At 35.0% G+C, this 17,360-nt stretch overlaps 1 protein-coding gene across 1 annotated transcript in view; it reads left to right on the top strand.

Annotated features, from left to right (window-relative positions):
- Positions 1 to 6,274: 6,274 nt before the first annotated feature.
- Positions 6,275 to 17,360, top strand: part of SEZ6L2 (seizure related 6 homolog like 2) — a 165,414-nt gene continuing 154,328 nt past the window's right edge. Inside the window, exons 1-5 of the mRNA XM_053694166.1 lie at positions 6,275 to 6,989; positions 7,154 to 8,101; positions 8,156 to 8,884; positions 9,050 to 9,121; positions 13,169 to 13,240. Of these exons, the coding sequence (XP_053550141.1) occupies positions 6,275 to 6,989; positions 7,154 to 8,101; positions 8,156 to 8,884; positions 9,050 to 9,121; positions 13,169 to 13,240 (2,536 nt within the window). The remainder of the gene's footprint in view (positions 6,990 to 7,153; positions 8,102 to 8,155; positions 8,885 to 9,049; positions 9,122 to 13,168; positions 13,241 to 17,360) is intronic.

Consider the following 17,360-nt stretch of genomic DNA (forward strand, 5'->3'; position numbering starts at 1 on the left):
GGAGGTGACAGAGAACCAGGAGCGAAGACAGAGTGAGAGGAGTGGGGGGGGGGGGGGCACAAGGATTGAGTTTAGGGAAGAGAGGAAAGAAAAAGGATAAAATACAAGGAGGGAAGAAGGAAAAAGACAGAGGAGGTGACAGCGTGAGGAGAGTTATAGACAAGGAAGAGGGAGAGAGAATGAAGACACAGAGAGATGAAGAGAAATAGGGATAGATTGGGACAAGGAAGAAAGTAAAATATGTCAAGAGAGGAATGGGAAAGGAAATATAAAAACAGGAGAATTAAGGGACGGAGCAGAAAATAAAAAGCAGAAATACAATCATTAGAGGAAGACAATTTGTAACATAATATAGGGAAGGGGCATGAGATGGTCACATCAGATGAGAGACAAGGAGCAGACTAATGTAATAGGGATTCAAAGGAAGAAGTGAGGATTTACATAAGAAATGGGGAAGGTAGAGAGGGAAGTAGAAAAAGATAGAAAGATGTAGTAAAGCACAGAAGGTATAAGAGAGGGAAGGGTATAGGGACAAGATAGCAGATGTTACTCACAGAAAAGGAAGGAAATAGAGAGGGAGTAAAAGGGGGGGGGGAGAGAGAGAGAATATAGAGATAGAGGGATATATATATTTACATACATATACATACAGTATAGAGAGAGAGAGAGAGAATATAGAGATAGAGGGATATATATATTTACATACATATACATACAGTATAGAGAGAGAGAGAATATAGAGATAGAGGGATATATATATATTTACATACATATACATACAGTATAGAGAGAGAGAGAGAATATAGAGATAGAGGGATATATATATTTACATATATATACATACAGTATAGAGAGAGAGAGAATATAGAGATAGAGGGATATATATATTTACATACATATACATACAGTATAGAGAGAGAGAGAGAATATAGAGATAGAGGGATATATATATTTACATACATATACATACAGTATAGAGAGAGAGAGAGAATATAGAGATAGAGGGATATATATATTTACATACATATACATACAGTATAGAGAGAGAGAATATAGAGATAGAGGGATATATATATTTACATACATATACATACAGTATAGAGAGAGAGAGAGAATATAGAGATAGAGGGATATATATATTTACATACATATACATACAGTATAGAGAGAGAGAGAGAATATAGAGATAGAGGGATATATATATTTACATACATATACATACAGTATAGAGAGAGAGAGAGAATATAGAGATAGAGGGATATATATATTTACATACATATACATACAGTATAGAGAGAGAGAGAGAATATAGAGATAGAGGGATATATATATATTTACATACATATACATACAGTATAGAGAGAGAGAGAGAGAATATAGAGATAGAGGGATATATATATTTACATACATATACATACAGTATAGAGAGAGAGAGAATATAGAGATAGAGGGATATATATATATTTACATACATATACATACAGTATAGAGAGAGAGAGAGAATATAGAGATAGAGGGATATATATATTTACATATATATACATACAGTATAGAGAGAGAGAGAATATAGAGATAGAGGGATATATATATTTACATACATATACATACAGTATAGAGAGAGAGAGAGAATATAGAGATAGAGGGATATATATATTTACATACATATACATACAGTATAGAGAGAGAGAGAGAATATAGAGATAGAGGGATATATATATTTACATACATATACATACAGTATAGAGAGAGAGAGAAAATATAGAGATAGAGGGATATATATATTTACATACATATACATACAGTATAGAGAGAGAGAGAGAATATAGAGATAGAGGGATATATATATTTACATACATATACATACAGTATAGAGAGAGAGAGAGAGAATATAGAGATAGAGGGATATATATATTTACATACATATACATACAGTATAGAGAGAGAGAGAGAATATAGAGATAGAGGGATATATATATTTACATACATATACATACAGTATAGAGAGAGAGAGAGAATATAGAGATAGAGGGATATATATATTTACATACATATACATACAGTATAGAGAGAGAGAGAGAGAGAGAGAGAGAGAGAGACTGAGAGAGAGAATATAGAGATAGAGGGATATATATATATTTACATACATATACATACAGTATAGAGAGAGAGAGAGAATATAGAGATAGAGGGATATATATATTTACATACATATACATACAGTATAGAGAGAGAGAGAATATAGAGATAGAGGGATATATTTACATACATATACATACAGTATAGAGAGAGAGAGACTATAGAGATAGAGGGATATATTTACATACATATACATACAGTATAGAGAGAGAGAATATAGAGATAGAGGGATATATATATTTACATACATATACATACAGTATAGAGAGAGAGAATATAGAGATAGAGGGATATATATATTTACATACATATACATACAGTATAGAGAGAGAGAATATAGAGATAGAGGGATATATATATTTACATACATATACATACAGTATAGAGAGAGAGAGAATATAGAGATAGAGGGATATATATATTTACATACATATACATACAGTATAGAGAGAGAGATAATATAGAGATAGAGGGATATATATATTTACATATACATACAGTATAGAGAGAGAAAATATAGAGATAGAGGGATATATATATTTACATACATATACATACAGTATAGAGAGAGAGATAATGTAGATATATATATATATATATATATATATATTTACATACATATACATACAGTATATAGAGAGAGAGAGAATATAGAGATAGAGGGATATATATATTTACATACGTATACATACAGTATAGAGAGAGAAAGAATATAGAGATAGAGGGATATATATATTTACATACATATACATACAGTATAGAGAGAGAAAATATAGAGATAGAGGGATATATATATATTTACATACATATACATACAGTATAGAGAGAGAGATAATGTAGATATATATATATATATATATATATATATATATTTACATACATATACATACAGTATAGAGAGAGAGAATATAGAGATAGAGGGATATATATATTTACATATACATACAGTATAGAGAGAGAGAGAGAATATAGAGGTAGAGGGATATATATATTTACATACATATACATACAGTATAGAGAGAGAGAGAGAATATAGAGATAGAGGGATATATATATATATATATATATATAATGAAATGCAAAAAAGAGACGCACTCGCCGGGTCTTAATCCAAAGTGTGTTTAATACACCAAATGGAACAGTGACGTTTCGGGGTGACTAGCCCCGTCCTCAGACCATTACAAATATATATAAACAGCAAACATTTAAAGCCTTACCCTCCACCAAGATTCTATACCGGAAGTGACCATGGCGTTCCTCATGCGCCACTGCGCATGTTCGTAGGTGGTCATAGCAACCGGTAAACTATACTCACTGACTGACACTGGACTCAGGAACATACGGAACCGACCATCTGCACTCGCGGTGCCAAAGGTAGCCGTATGTGCCAGAACTGGTTACAATTCAGATACATTATCTGTAAAACAAGGAGCAACATATTAAATGCAATGTAGAGGCCCATCAAATACAATTTTATAATGTACATAGTATCCAATGTGATTGAGACCTAACCCTAATAAAAGTTATAATCGGCTACAATATTAGGCTGTAATATGCTACATAATTAATTGATGTATTCTATCCTAAGTGTATAACCTTGAATGGCAACTTAACCTAAAGATCAATTAAAAATGAATTAAAAATGAGGGACAAAAAATCATAAGAAACAGTGCCAATCTAAATTTACATTCAACCCATTTGGCGTTAGCGTATTGAGGGTATAAATCCATCTGGATTCTTTTTGTAGCAGTAGTTTGGCCCTGTCCCCCCCTCTATTTGGTCTCGGGACATGATCTATTATCACATAACGTAAATTGGATACCGTATGGCCAGCCATCGCAAAGTGCCTAGCAACCGGTTGATCAGACTGACCTTTCTCAATTGCCGATCTGATCGCTGTGCGATGGTTGGCCATGCGTGTCCGCAGGTCATCAATGGTCTTGCCTACGTAATATAGACCACATGGACAATGGATTAAGTAAACAACATATTCAGTGGTGCATGTGACCCGGTGCCTGATGGAGAATTTCTTATTTGTGTGTGGGTGTACAAAAAACTTTGTGGCACTAAGGCCATTACATGTAGTACAACCCAAACATTTGAAACAACCCGGTTTTGGCTGATTCAACCATGTTTGTTTCTTGTAGCAGTCAATGGGATCCACTTTGACCAGAGTGTCACGTATGGATCTAGATCTTTTGTAACAGACTCTCGGTGGTCCTATGTTGGTGAATGGTAAAGTATGATCCGACTGCACAATGTCCCAGTCTTTCTTTAGTACAGCTGAAAGATTCTGTTTATCCACTGTATATGTTGTTACATATGTCATCCGTTCGGTGTCTGCTGTTCTGATGTTTGCCTGTAGCGCTTCCTCTTGCGATAAATCCCAGAATTTTTGCAGGCATTTATTTAAATGCTGTTCACTATATCCCCGTTGGAGAAATCTTTTCTTCATTTCCAACAGTTGTTGTTTTGTATATACAGGGTCGCTGTTGTTTCTAACGACTCTTTTGAACTGAGAAACCGGCAGGGCCTTCTTCAGTGCCGGGGGGTGACAGCTAGTTGCCTGGAGTAAAGAGTTTCTGTCTGTGGGTTTCCGGAAGAGTGTAGTTGACAATTGATTGTGATTCTTGTATATACGTAGATCAAGAAAATCTACCGTTGTATCACTGTATTGCATCTTGAATTGTAAATTCGGGCGTGTGCCATTTAATTTGTTAAACCATAATTGAAGATCGTCTACCGTGCCATCCCAGATCAAAAAAAGGTCGTCTATGTAGCGACGAAACACCCTAATATTGGGGTGGAAAAACAGGTCAGTCTGGTACTGTTCAAACTCTGCCATGTATAAGTTGGCAAATGATGGGGCCACACTGGACCCCATCGCTGTACCCAAAAGCTGTAGGTAGAACAGGTTCTCGAAGCGGAAATAGTTCATAGTGAGGCAATGTTGTAACATCTCCATAATCCACTCCGAGTTAGGACCTATATAAGGGTATCTTCTCAGATGGTTACGCATTGCTTCCATCCCCTGGGTGTGTGGGATAATGGTGTATAGACTCACCACGTCAAGGGTGACCAACAGCTCCGTTCCTTTAAGGTGATGGTATTGTCTGAGTTCTTTAATCAGGGACATCGAGTCCAACAAAAAAGAGGGCATATTGCAGACCATAGGTTGGAAAAGAGAATCCAAATATGTGGCAATGGGCTGAAGCAGTGAGCCAATAGCAGAAACTATTGGTCTCCCAGGAGGTTGTGTGAGATGTTTATGCACTTTGGGTAGCGTATAAAAAACAGGTACCCGTGGAAACTGTACAGTTAAAAATCTGAATAGCTGTTCATCTATAAGTTTGTTCGATAGTGCATTAAGTAAAGATGCGTCAATTTGTTTCTTGAACGACCACACTGGATCTCCTGGTAGTTGTTTATATGTGTTATCATCACTCAGCTGTGCCAATGCTTCATTGCGATAGTATACGTAATCCAAGATTACCACTGCACCGCCCTTGTCGGCTTCACGGAATATTAAATCAGTGTTGTCCTTTAGTTTTTTCAGTGCTTCTCTCTCTTTTCGTGAGAGGTTGTTACGATGTTTTCCAAAATTTGCTTGGAGGTCTTTTGTTGCTCCATCAGCTAGCAATCTGCTGTAGGTCTTGATGCTTGCATTAGTGCTGTTAGGGTCATATTTCCCTTTAGTTCGAAATCTTGGTATTTCTGTTTGATTACCTCCAAAATGTTCGCGTAATCGTAAATTTCTTTCAAACTTTTGTTTGTCCAAAAAAGAGGTGAATGGATCGTCATATTCAGTGGGTATAAAGGAAAAACCTTTATTAAGTATCCCTAGTTCAACAGGATTTAGGCAATATGAGCTGAGATTGATCACGATATTTTCTGTCAGAATCTCCTGGGTCTGGGTGGTTTTCATTTTCATTTCATGTTCACTTTAGATGCACCCCGGGCAGCTGCTGCTTATTTGAGTGAGTGCGGATCTCTTAGAACTATTGCATATTATTTATTTGGTTCCGGCACCCTAAAGAATTTTTGACGGCCTCCTTCCTTGCAGTTTGGCACTGTTTTGGGGATTCACTGATATCGAGCATGATTTGTGATTATATACTATTCCACTTAATAGACTGACATGACTACCAATTTGGAGCAAACCACAGATGAAGATTTAGAACATGAAATACAGGGGGCGACTGTGTTCAATTTCACACAGGAGGATGCTGATCGCATCAGGTTTGACGCTTTTCCAACAAGGGACACAAGAGAACCACCTGATTACTTATTTGCTAAATGGTTGAAGTTAAAAAAGAGGAGTACTGACCTTGCACTACACGGGAGCTTCCTTTCGGAATACCATAGAAAGATGTATATCCCCAGAGGTTTTAGAGTGAAGAGTGTACCAACAATTGGACGGAACAACGCTGCCTTTTGTGTCAAATGGTGCAGCATCTTAAACAAGTGCTCCTTAGACCTTATGCTATTGGTGATCGAGGAAGTAAGGACACTCATGCAGGCAGTAAAACTGGAGATTGACAAGTTTGAGGAACTACATAAGCCAACATTAGAAGCCGACACTGAGCACAATTGGCTGGATAAATTGGAACAACAAGTGGCACAATACCAATCAGAATTGACAACATTTAAAAATAGAAAATGGGATGTAGTGATGGCAGACTACAAAGAAAAAAGAGTTTATCGTTGGCTTCTGAGCCAGGAGGAAAGGAGAATACTAACTACCTCCAATACACACAGACCTCGGTACCGTAAACCAAGAAACTTAACCACTGTAGATTCCTCAGGAAACAGCTCAGAATCAGATGGGGCTCCTACTATACAAACAGAGCCTAGTACCAGCTCCCAGGGGGTAACTACCCGTTCAAAAAACTTCAGGGGCACAGGCCGCATAGCCGGAGGGGCGGGCGCAAGAGGAAGACCACCCAGACCCAGGAGATTCTGACAGAAAATATCGTGATCAATCTCAGCTCATATTGCCTAAATCCTGTTGAACTAGGGATACTTAATAAAGGTTTTTCCTTTATACCCACTGAATATGACGATCCATTCACCTCTTTTTTGGACAAACAAAAGTTTGAAAGAAATTTACGATTACGCGAACATTTTGGAGGTAATCAAACAGAAATACCAAGATTTCGAACTAAAGGGAAATATGACCCTAACAGCACTAATGCAAGCATCAAGACCTACAGCAGATTGCTAGCTGATGGAGCAACAAAAGACCTCCAAGCAAATTTTGGAAAACATCGTAACAACCTCTCACGAAAAGAGAGAGAAGCACTGAAAAAACTAAAGGACAACACTGATTTAATATTCCGTGAAGCCGACAAGGGCGGTGCAGTGGTAATCTTGGATTACGTATACTATCGCAATGAAGCATTGGCACAGCTGAGTGATGATAACACATATAAACAACTACCAGGAGATCCAGTGTGGTCGTTCAAGAAACAAATTGACGCATCTTTACTTAATGCACTATCGAACAAACTTATAGATGAACAGCTATTCAGATTTTTAACTGTACAGTTTCCACGGGTACCTGTTTTTTATACGCTACCCAAAGTGCATAAACATCTCACACAACCTCCTGGGAGACCAATAGTTTCTGCTATTGGCTCACTGCTTCAGCCCATTGCCACATATTTGGATTCTCTTTTCCAACCTATGGTCTGCAATATGCCCTCTTTTTTGTTGGACTCGATGTCCCTGATTAAAGAACTCAGACAATACCATCACCTTAAAGGAACGGAGCTGTTGGTCACCCTTGACGTGGTGAGTCTATACACCATTATCCCACACACCCAGGGGATGGAAGCAATTCGTAACCATCTGAGAAGATACCCTTATATAGGTCCTAACTCGGAGTGGATTATGGAGATGTTACAACATTGCCTCACTATGAACTATTTCCGCTTCGAGAACCTGTTCTACCTACAGCTTTTGGGTACAGCGATGGGGTCCAGTGTGGCCCCATCATTTGCCAACTTATACATGGCAGAGTTTGAACAGTACCAGACTGACCTGTTTTTCCACCCCAATATTAGGGTGTTTCGTCGCTACATAGACGACCTTTTTTTGATCTGGGATGGCACGGTAGACGATCTTCAATTATGGTTTAACAAATTAAATGGCATACGCCCGAATTTACAATTCAAGATGCAATACAGTGATACAACGGTAGATTTTCTTGATCTACGTATATACAAGAATCACAATCAATTGTCAACTACACTCTTCCGGAAACCCACAGACAGAAACTCTTTACTCCAGGCAACTAGCTGTCACCCCCCGGCACTGAAGAAGGCCCTGCCGGTTTCTCAGTTCAAAAGAGTCGTTAGAAACAACAGCGACCCTGTATATACAAAACAACAACTGTTGGAAATGAAGAAAAGATTTCTCCAACGGGGATATAGTGAACAGCATTTAAATAAATGCCTGCAAAAATTCTGGGATTTATCGCAAGAGGAAGCGCTACAGGCAAACATCAGAACAGCAGACACCGAACGGATGACATATGTAACAACATATACAGTGGATAAACAGAATCTTTCAGCTGTACTAAAGAAAGACTGGGACATTGTGCAGTCGGATCATACTTTACCATTCACCAACATAGGACCACCGAGAGTCTGTTACAAAAGATCTAGATCCATACGTGACACTCTGGTCAAAGTGGATCCCATTGACTGCTACAAGAAACAAACATGGTTGAATCAGCCAAAACCGGGTTGTTTCAAATGTTTGGGTTGTACTACATGTAATGGCCTTAGTGCCACAAAGTTTTTTGTACACCCACACACAAATAAGAAATTCTCCATCAGGCACCGGGTCACATGCACCACTGAATATGTTGTTTACTTAATCCATTGTCCATGTGGTCTATATTACGTAGGCAAGACCATTGATGACCTGCGGACACGCATGGCCAACCATCGCACAGCGATCAGATCGGCAATTGAGAAAGGTCAGTCTGATCAGCCGGTTGCTAGGCACTTTGCGATGGCTGGCCATACGGTATCCAATTTACGTTATGTGATAATAGATCATGTCCCGAGACCAAATAGAGGGGGGGACAGGGCCAAACTACTGCTACAAAAAGAATCCAGATGGATTTATACCCTCAATACGCTAACGCCAAATGGGTTGAATGTAAATTTAGATTGGCACTGTTTCTTATGATTTTTTGTCCCTCATTTTTAATTCATTTTTAATTGATCTTTAGGTTAAGTTGCCATTCAAGGTTATACACTTAGGATAGAATACATCAATTAATTATGTAGCATATTACAGCCTAATATTGTAGCCGATTATAACTTTTATTAGGGTTAGGTCTCAATCACATTGGATACTATGTACATTATAAAATTGTATTTGATGGGCCTCTACATTGCATTTAATATGTTGCTCCTTGTTTTACAGATAATGTATCTGAATTGTAACCAGTTCTGGCACATACGGCTACCTTTGGCACCGTGAGTGCAGATGGGCGGTTCCGTATGTTCCTGAGTCCAGTGTCAGTCAGTGAGTATAGTTTACCGGTTGCTATGACCACCTACGAACATGCGCAGTGGCGCATGAGGAACGCCATGGTCACTTCCGGTATAGAATCTTGGTGGAGGGTAAGGCTTTAAATGTTTGCTGTTTATGCATATATTTGTAATGGTCTGAGGACGGGGCTAGTCACCCCGAAACGTCATTTGGTGTATTAAACACACTTTGGATTAAGACCCGGCGAGTGCGTCTCTTTTTTGCATTTCATGTTCACTTTAGATGCACCCCGGGCAGCTGCTGCTTATTTGAGTGAGTGCGGATCTCTTAGAACTATTATATATATATATATATACATACATACATACATATACATACAGTATAGAGAGAGAGATAATGTAGATATATATATATATATATATATATATATATTTACATACATATACATACAGTATATATATATATATATAGAGAGAGAGAAAAAAGAGATAGAGGGATATATATATTTACATACATATACATACAGTATAGAGATAGAGAGAGAATATAGAGATAGAGGGATATATATATATACATACATACATACATATACATACAGTATAGAGAAAGAGATAATGTAGATATATATATATATATATATATATTTACATACATATACATACAGTATAGAGAGAGAGAGAGAGAGAGAGAGAGAGAGAGAGAGAGAAAAGAGATAGAGGGATATATATATTTACATACATATACATACAGTATATATATATAGAGAGAGAATATAGAGATAGAGGGATATATATATATATATATACATACATACATATACATACAGTATAGAGAGAGAGAATATAGAGATAGAGGGATATATATATATATATATATGTATATATATATATATATATATACATACATAAATACATACATATACATACAGTATAGAGAGAGAGATAATGTATATATATATATATATATATATATATATATATATATATATATATATATATATACATACATATACATACAGTATAGAGAGAGAGAGAATATAGAGATAGAGGGATATATATATTTACATACATATACATACAGTATAGAGAGAGAGAGAGAGAGAGACTGAGAGAGAGAATATAGAGATAGAGGGATATATTTACATACATATACATACAGTATAGAGAGAGAGAATATAGAGATATAGGGATATATATTTATTTACATACATATACATACAGTATAGAGAGAGAGAGAGAGAGAGAGAGAGAGAGAGACTGAGAGAGAGAATATAGAGATAGAGGGATATATTTACGTACATATACATACAGTATAGAGAGAGAGAATATAGAGATAGAGGGATATATATATATATATATATTTACATACATATACATACAGTATAGAGAGAGAGAGAGAGAGACTGAGAGAGAGAATATAGAGATAGAGGGATATATTTACATACATATACATACAGTATAGAGAGAGAGAATATAGAGATAGAGGGATATATATATATATATTTACATACATATACATACAGTATAGAGAGAGAGAGAGAGAGAGAGAGACTGAGAGAGAGAATATAGAGATAGAGGGATATATTTACATACATATACATACAGTATATAGAGAGAGAATATAGAGATAGAGGGATATATATTTATTTACATACATATACATACAGTATAGAGAGAGACTGAGAGAGAGAATATAGAGATAGAGGGATATATTTACATACATATACATACAGTATAGAGAGAGAGAATATAGAGATAGAGGGATATATATATATATATATATATATATATATTTACATACATATACATACAGTATAGAGAGAGAGAATATAGAGATAGAGGGATATATATATATATATATATATATATATATTTACATACATATACATACAGTATAGAGAGAGAGAGAGAGACTGAGAGAGAGAATATAGAGATAGAGGGATATATTTACATACATATACATACAGTATAGAGAGAGAGAATATAGAGATAGAGGGATATATATTTATTTACATACATATACATACAGTATTGAGAGAGAGAGAGAGACTGAGAGAGAGAATATAGAGATAGAGGGATATATATATATTTACATACATATACATACAGTATAGAGAGAGAGAGTATAGAGATAGAGGGATATATATATATATATATATATATATATATATATATATATATATATATATATATATATATATATATTTACATACAGTATAGAGAGAGACAGAGAGAGAGAGACTGAGAGAGAGAATATAGAGATAGAGGGATATATTTACATACATATACATACAGTATAGAGAGAGAGAATATAGAGATAGAGGGATATATATATATATATATATATTTACATACATATACATACAGTATAGAGAGAGAGAGAGAGAGAGAGAGAGAGAGAGACTGAGAGAGAGAATATAGAGATAGAGGGATATATTTACATACAGCAATTCGTAACCATCTGAGAAGATACCCTTATATAGGTCCTAACTCGGAGTGGATTATGGAGATGTTACAACATTGCCTCACTATGAACTATTTCCGCTTCGAGAACCTGTTCTACCTACAGCTTTTGGGTACAGCGATGGGGTCCAGTGTGGCCCCATCATTTGCCAACTTATACATGGCAGAGTTTGAACAGTACCAGACTGACCTGTTTTTCCACCCCAATATTAGGGTGTTTCGTCGCTACATAGACGACCTTTTTTTGATCTGGGATGGCACGGTAGACGATCTTCAATTATGGTTTAACAAATTAAATGGCATACGCCCGAATTTACAATTCAAGATGCAATACAGTGATACAACGGTAGATTTTCTTGATCTACGTATATACAAGAATCACAATCAATTGTCAACTACACTCTTCCGGAAACCCACAGACAGAAACTCTTACTCCAGGCAACTAGCTGTCACCCCCCGGCACTGAAGAAGGCCCTGCCGGTTTCTCAGTTCAAAAGAGTCGTTAGAAACAACAGCGACCCTGTATATACAAAACAACAACTGTTGGAAATGAAGAAAAGATTTCTCCAACGGGGATATAGTGAACAGCATTTAAATAAATGCCTGCAAAAATTCTGGGATTTATCGCAAGAGGAAGCGCTACAGGCAAACATCAGAACAGCAGACACCGAACGGATGACATATGTAACAACATATACAGTGGATAAACAGAATCTTTCAGCTGTACTAAAGAAAGGACTGGGACATTGTGCAGTCGGATCATACTTTACCATTCACCAACATAGGACCACCGAGAGTCTGTTACAAAAGATCTAGATCCATACGTGACACTCTGGTCAAAGTGGATCCCATTGACTGCTACAAGAAACAAACATGGTTGAATCAGCCAAAACCGGGTTGTTTCAAATGTTTGGGTTGTACTACATGTAATGGCCTTAGTGCCACAAAGTTTTTTGTACACCCACACACAAATAAGAAATTCTCCATCAGGCACCGGGTCACATGCACCACTGAATATGTTGTTTACTTAATCCATTGTCCATGTGGTCTATATTACGTAGGCAAGACCATTGATGACCTGCGGACACGCATGGCCAACCATCGCACAGCGATCAGATCGGCAATTGAGAAAGGTCAGTCTGATCAGCCGGTTGCTAGGCACTTTGCGATGGCTGGCCATACGGTATCCAATTTACGTTATGTGATAATAGATCATGTCCCGAGACCAAATAGAGGGGGGGACAGGGCCAAACTACTGCTACAAAAAGAATCCAGATGGATTTATACCCTCAATACGCTAACGCCAAATGGGTTGAATGTAAATTTAGATTGGCACTGTTTCTTATGATTTTTTGTCCCTCATTTTTAATTCATTTTTAATTGATCTTTAGGTTAAGTTGCCATTCAAGGTTATACACTTAGGATAGAATACATCAATTAATTATGTAGCATATTACAGCCTAATATTGTAGCCGATTATAACTTTTATTAGGGTTAGGTCTCAATCACATTGGATACTATGTACATTATAAAATTGTATTTGATGGGCCTCTACATTGCATTTAATATGTTGCTCCTTGTTTTACAGATAATGTATCTGAATTGTAACCAGTTCTGGCACATACGGCTACCTTTGGCACCGTGAGTGCAGATGGGCGGTTCCGTATGTTCCTGAGTCCAGTGTCAGTCAGTGAGTATAGTTTACCGGTTGCTATGACCACCTACGAACATGCGCAGTGGCGCATGAGGAACGCCATGGTCACTTCCGGTATAGAATCTTGGTGGAGGGTAAGGCTTTAAATGTTTGCTGTTTATGCATATATTTGTAATGGTCTGAGGACGGGGCTAGTCACCCCGAAACGTCATTTGGTGTATTAAACACACTTTGGATTAAGACCCGGCGAGTGCGTCTCTTTTTTGCATTTCATGTTCACTTTAGATGCACCCCGGGCAGCTGCTGCTTATTTGAGTGAGTGCGGATCTCTTAGAACTATTATATATATATATATATACATACATACATACATATACATACAGTATAGAGAGAGAGATAATGTAGATATATATATATATATATATATATATTTACATACATATACATACAGTATATATATATATATATAGAGAGAGAGAAAAAAGAGATAGAGGGATATATATATTTACATACATATACATACAGTATAGAGATAGAGAGAGAATATAGAGATAGAGGGATATATATATATACATACATACATACATATACATACAGTATAGAGAAAGAGATAATGTAGATATATATATATATATATATATTTACATACATATACATACAGTATAGAGAGAGAGAGAGAGAGAGAGAGAGAGAGAGAGAGAGAGAAAAGAGATAGAGGGATATATATATTTACATACATATACATACAGTATATATATATAGAGAGAGAATATAGAGATAGAGGGATATATATATATATATATACATACATACATATACATACAGTATAGAGAGAGAGAATATAGAGATAGAGGGATATATATATATATATATATATGTATATATATATATATATATATACATACATAAATACATACATATACATACAGTATAGAGAGAGAGATAATGTATATATATATATATATATATATATATATATATATATATATATATATATATATATATACATACATATACATACAGTATAGAGAGAGAGAGAAAATAGAGATAGAGGGATATATATATTTACATACATATACATACAGTATAGAGAGAGAGAGAGAGAGAGACTGAGAGAGAGAATATAGAGATAGAGGGATATATTTACATACATATACATACAGTATAGAGAGAGAGAATATAGAGATATAGGGATATATATTTATTTACATACATATACATACAGTATAGAGAGAGAGAGAGAGAGAGAGAGAGAGAGAGACTGAGAGAGAGAATATAGAGATAGAGGGATATATTTACGTACATATACATACAGTATAGAGAGAGAGAATATAGAGATAGAGGGATATATATATATATATATATTTACATACATATACATACAGTATAGAGAGAGAGAGAGAGAGACTGAGAGAGAGAATATAGAGATAGAGGGATATATTTACATACATATACATACAGTATAGAGAGAGAGAATATAGAGATAGAGGGATATATATATATATATTTACATACATATACATACAGTATAGAGAGAGAGAGAGAGAGAGAGAGACTGAGAGAGAGAATATAGAGATAGAGGGATATATTTACATACATATACATACAGTATATAGAGAGAGAATATAGAGATAGAGGGATATATATTTATTTACATACATATACATACAGTATAGAGAGAGACTGAGAGAGAGAATATAGAGATAGAGGGATATATTTACATACATATACATACAGTATAGAGAGAGAGAATATAGAGATAGAGGGATATATATATATATATATATATATATATTTACATACATATACATACAGTATAGAGAGAGAGAATATAGAGATAGAGGGATATATATATATATATATATATATATATATTTACATACATATACATACAGTATAGAGAGAGAGAGAGAGACTGAGAGAGAGAATATAGAGATAGAGGGATATATTTACATACATATACATACAGTATAGAGAGAGAGAATATAGAGATAGAGGGATATATATTTATTTACATACATATACATACAGTATTGAGAGAGAGAGAGAGACTGAGAGAGAGAATATAGAGATAGAGGGATATATATATATTTACATACATATACATACAGTATAGAGAGAGAGAATATAGAGATAGAGGGATATATATATATATATATATATATATATATATATATATATATATATATATATATATATATATATATTTACATACAGTATAGAGAGAGACAGAGAGAGAGAGACTGAGAGAGAGAATATAGAGATAGAGGGATATATTTACATACATATACATACAGTATAGAGAGAGAGAATATAGAGATAGAGGGATATATATATATATATATATATATTTACATACATATACATACAGTATAGAGAGAGAGAGAGAGAGAGAGAGAGAGAGAGAGACTGAGAGAGAGAATATAGAGATAGAGGGATATATTTACATACATATACATACAGTATAGAGAGAGAGAATATAGAGATAGAGGGATATATATATATTTACATACATATACATACAGTATAGAGAGAGAATATAGAGATAGAGGGATATATATATTTACATACATATACATACAGTATAGAGAGAGAGAATATAGAGATAGAGGGATATATATATTTACATACATATACATACAGTATAGAGAGAGAGAATATAGAGATAGAGGGATATATATATTTACATACATATACATACAGTATAGAGAGAGAGAATATAGAGATAGAGGGATATATATATTTACATAAATATACATACAGTATAGAGAGAGAGAGAGAGAGAGAGAATATAGAGATAGAGGGATATATATATATTTACATACATATACATACAGTATATATATATATAGAGAGAGAGAATATAGAGATAGAGGGATATATATATTTACATACATATACATACAGTATAGAGAGAGAGAGAGAGAGAATATAGAGATAGAGGGATATATATAGACATACATATACATACAGTATAGAGAGAGAGAATATAGAGATAGATGGATATATATATATATTTACATACAGTATAGAGAGAGAGAGAGAATATAGAGATAGAGCGATATATATATATATTTACATACATATACATACAGTATTGAGAGAGAGAATATAGAGATAGAGGGATATATATATTTACATACATATACATACAGTATAGAGAGAGAGAGAGAGAGAATATAGAGATAGAGGGATATATTTATTTATATACATACAGTATAGAGAGAGAGAGATAGAGGGATATATATATTTACATACATATACATACAGTATAGAGAGAGAGAGAGAATATAGAGATAGAGGGATATATATATTTACATACATATACATACAGTATAGAGAGAGAGAGAGAGAGAGAGAGAATATAGAGATAGAGGGATATATTTACATACATATACATACAGTATAGAGAGAGAGAATATAGAGATAGAGGGATATATATATTTACATACATATACATACAGTATAGAGAGAGAGAATATAGAGATAGAGGGATATATTTACATACATATACATACAGTATAGAGAGAGAGAGAGAGAGAGAGAGAGAGAGAGAGAGAGAGAGAGAGAGAGAGAGAGAGAGAGAGAGAGAGAGAATA

This window comes from Bombina bombina, chromosome 11 (genome assembly GCF_027579735.1).
Source record: "Bombina bombina isolate aBomBom1 chromosome 11, aBomBom1.pri, whole genome shotgun sequence".
NCBI classification, from domain to species: domain Eukaryota; kingdom Metazoa; phylum Chordata; class Amphibia; order Anura; family Bombinatoridae; genus Bombina; species Bombina bombina.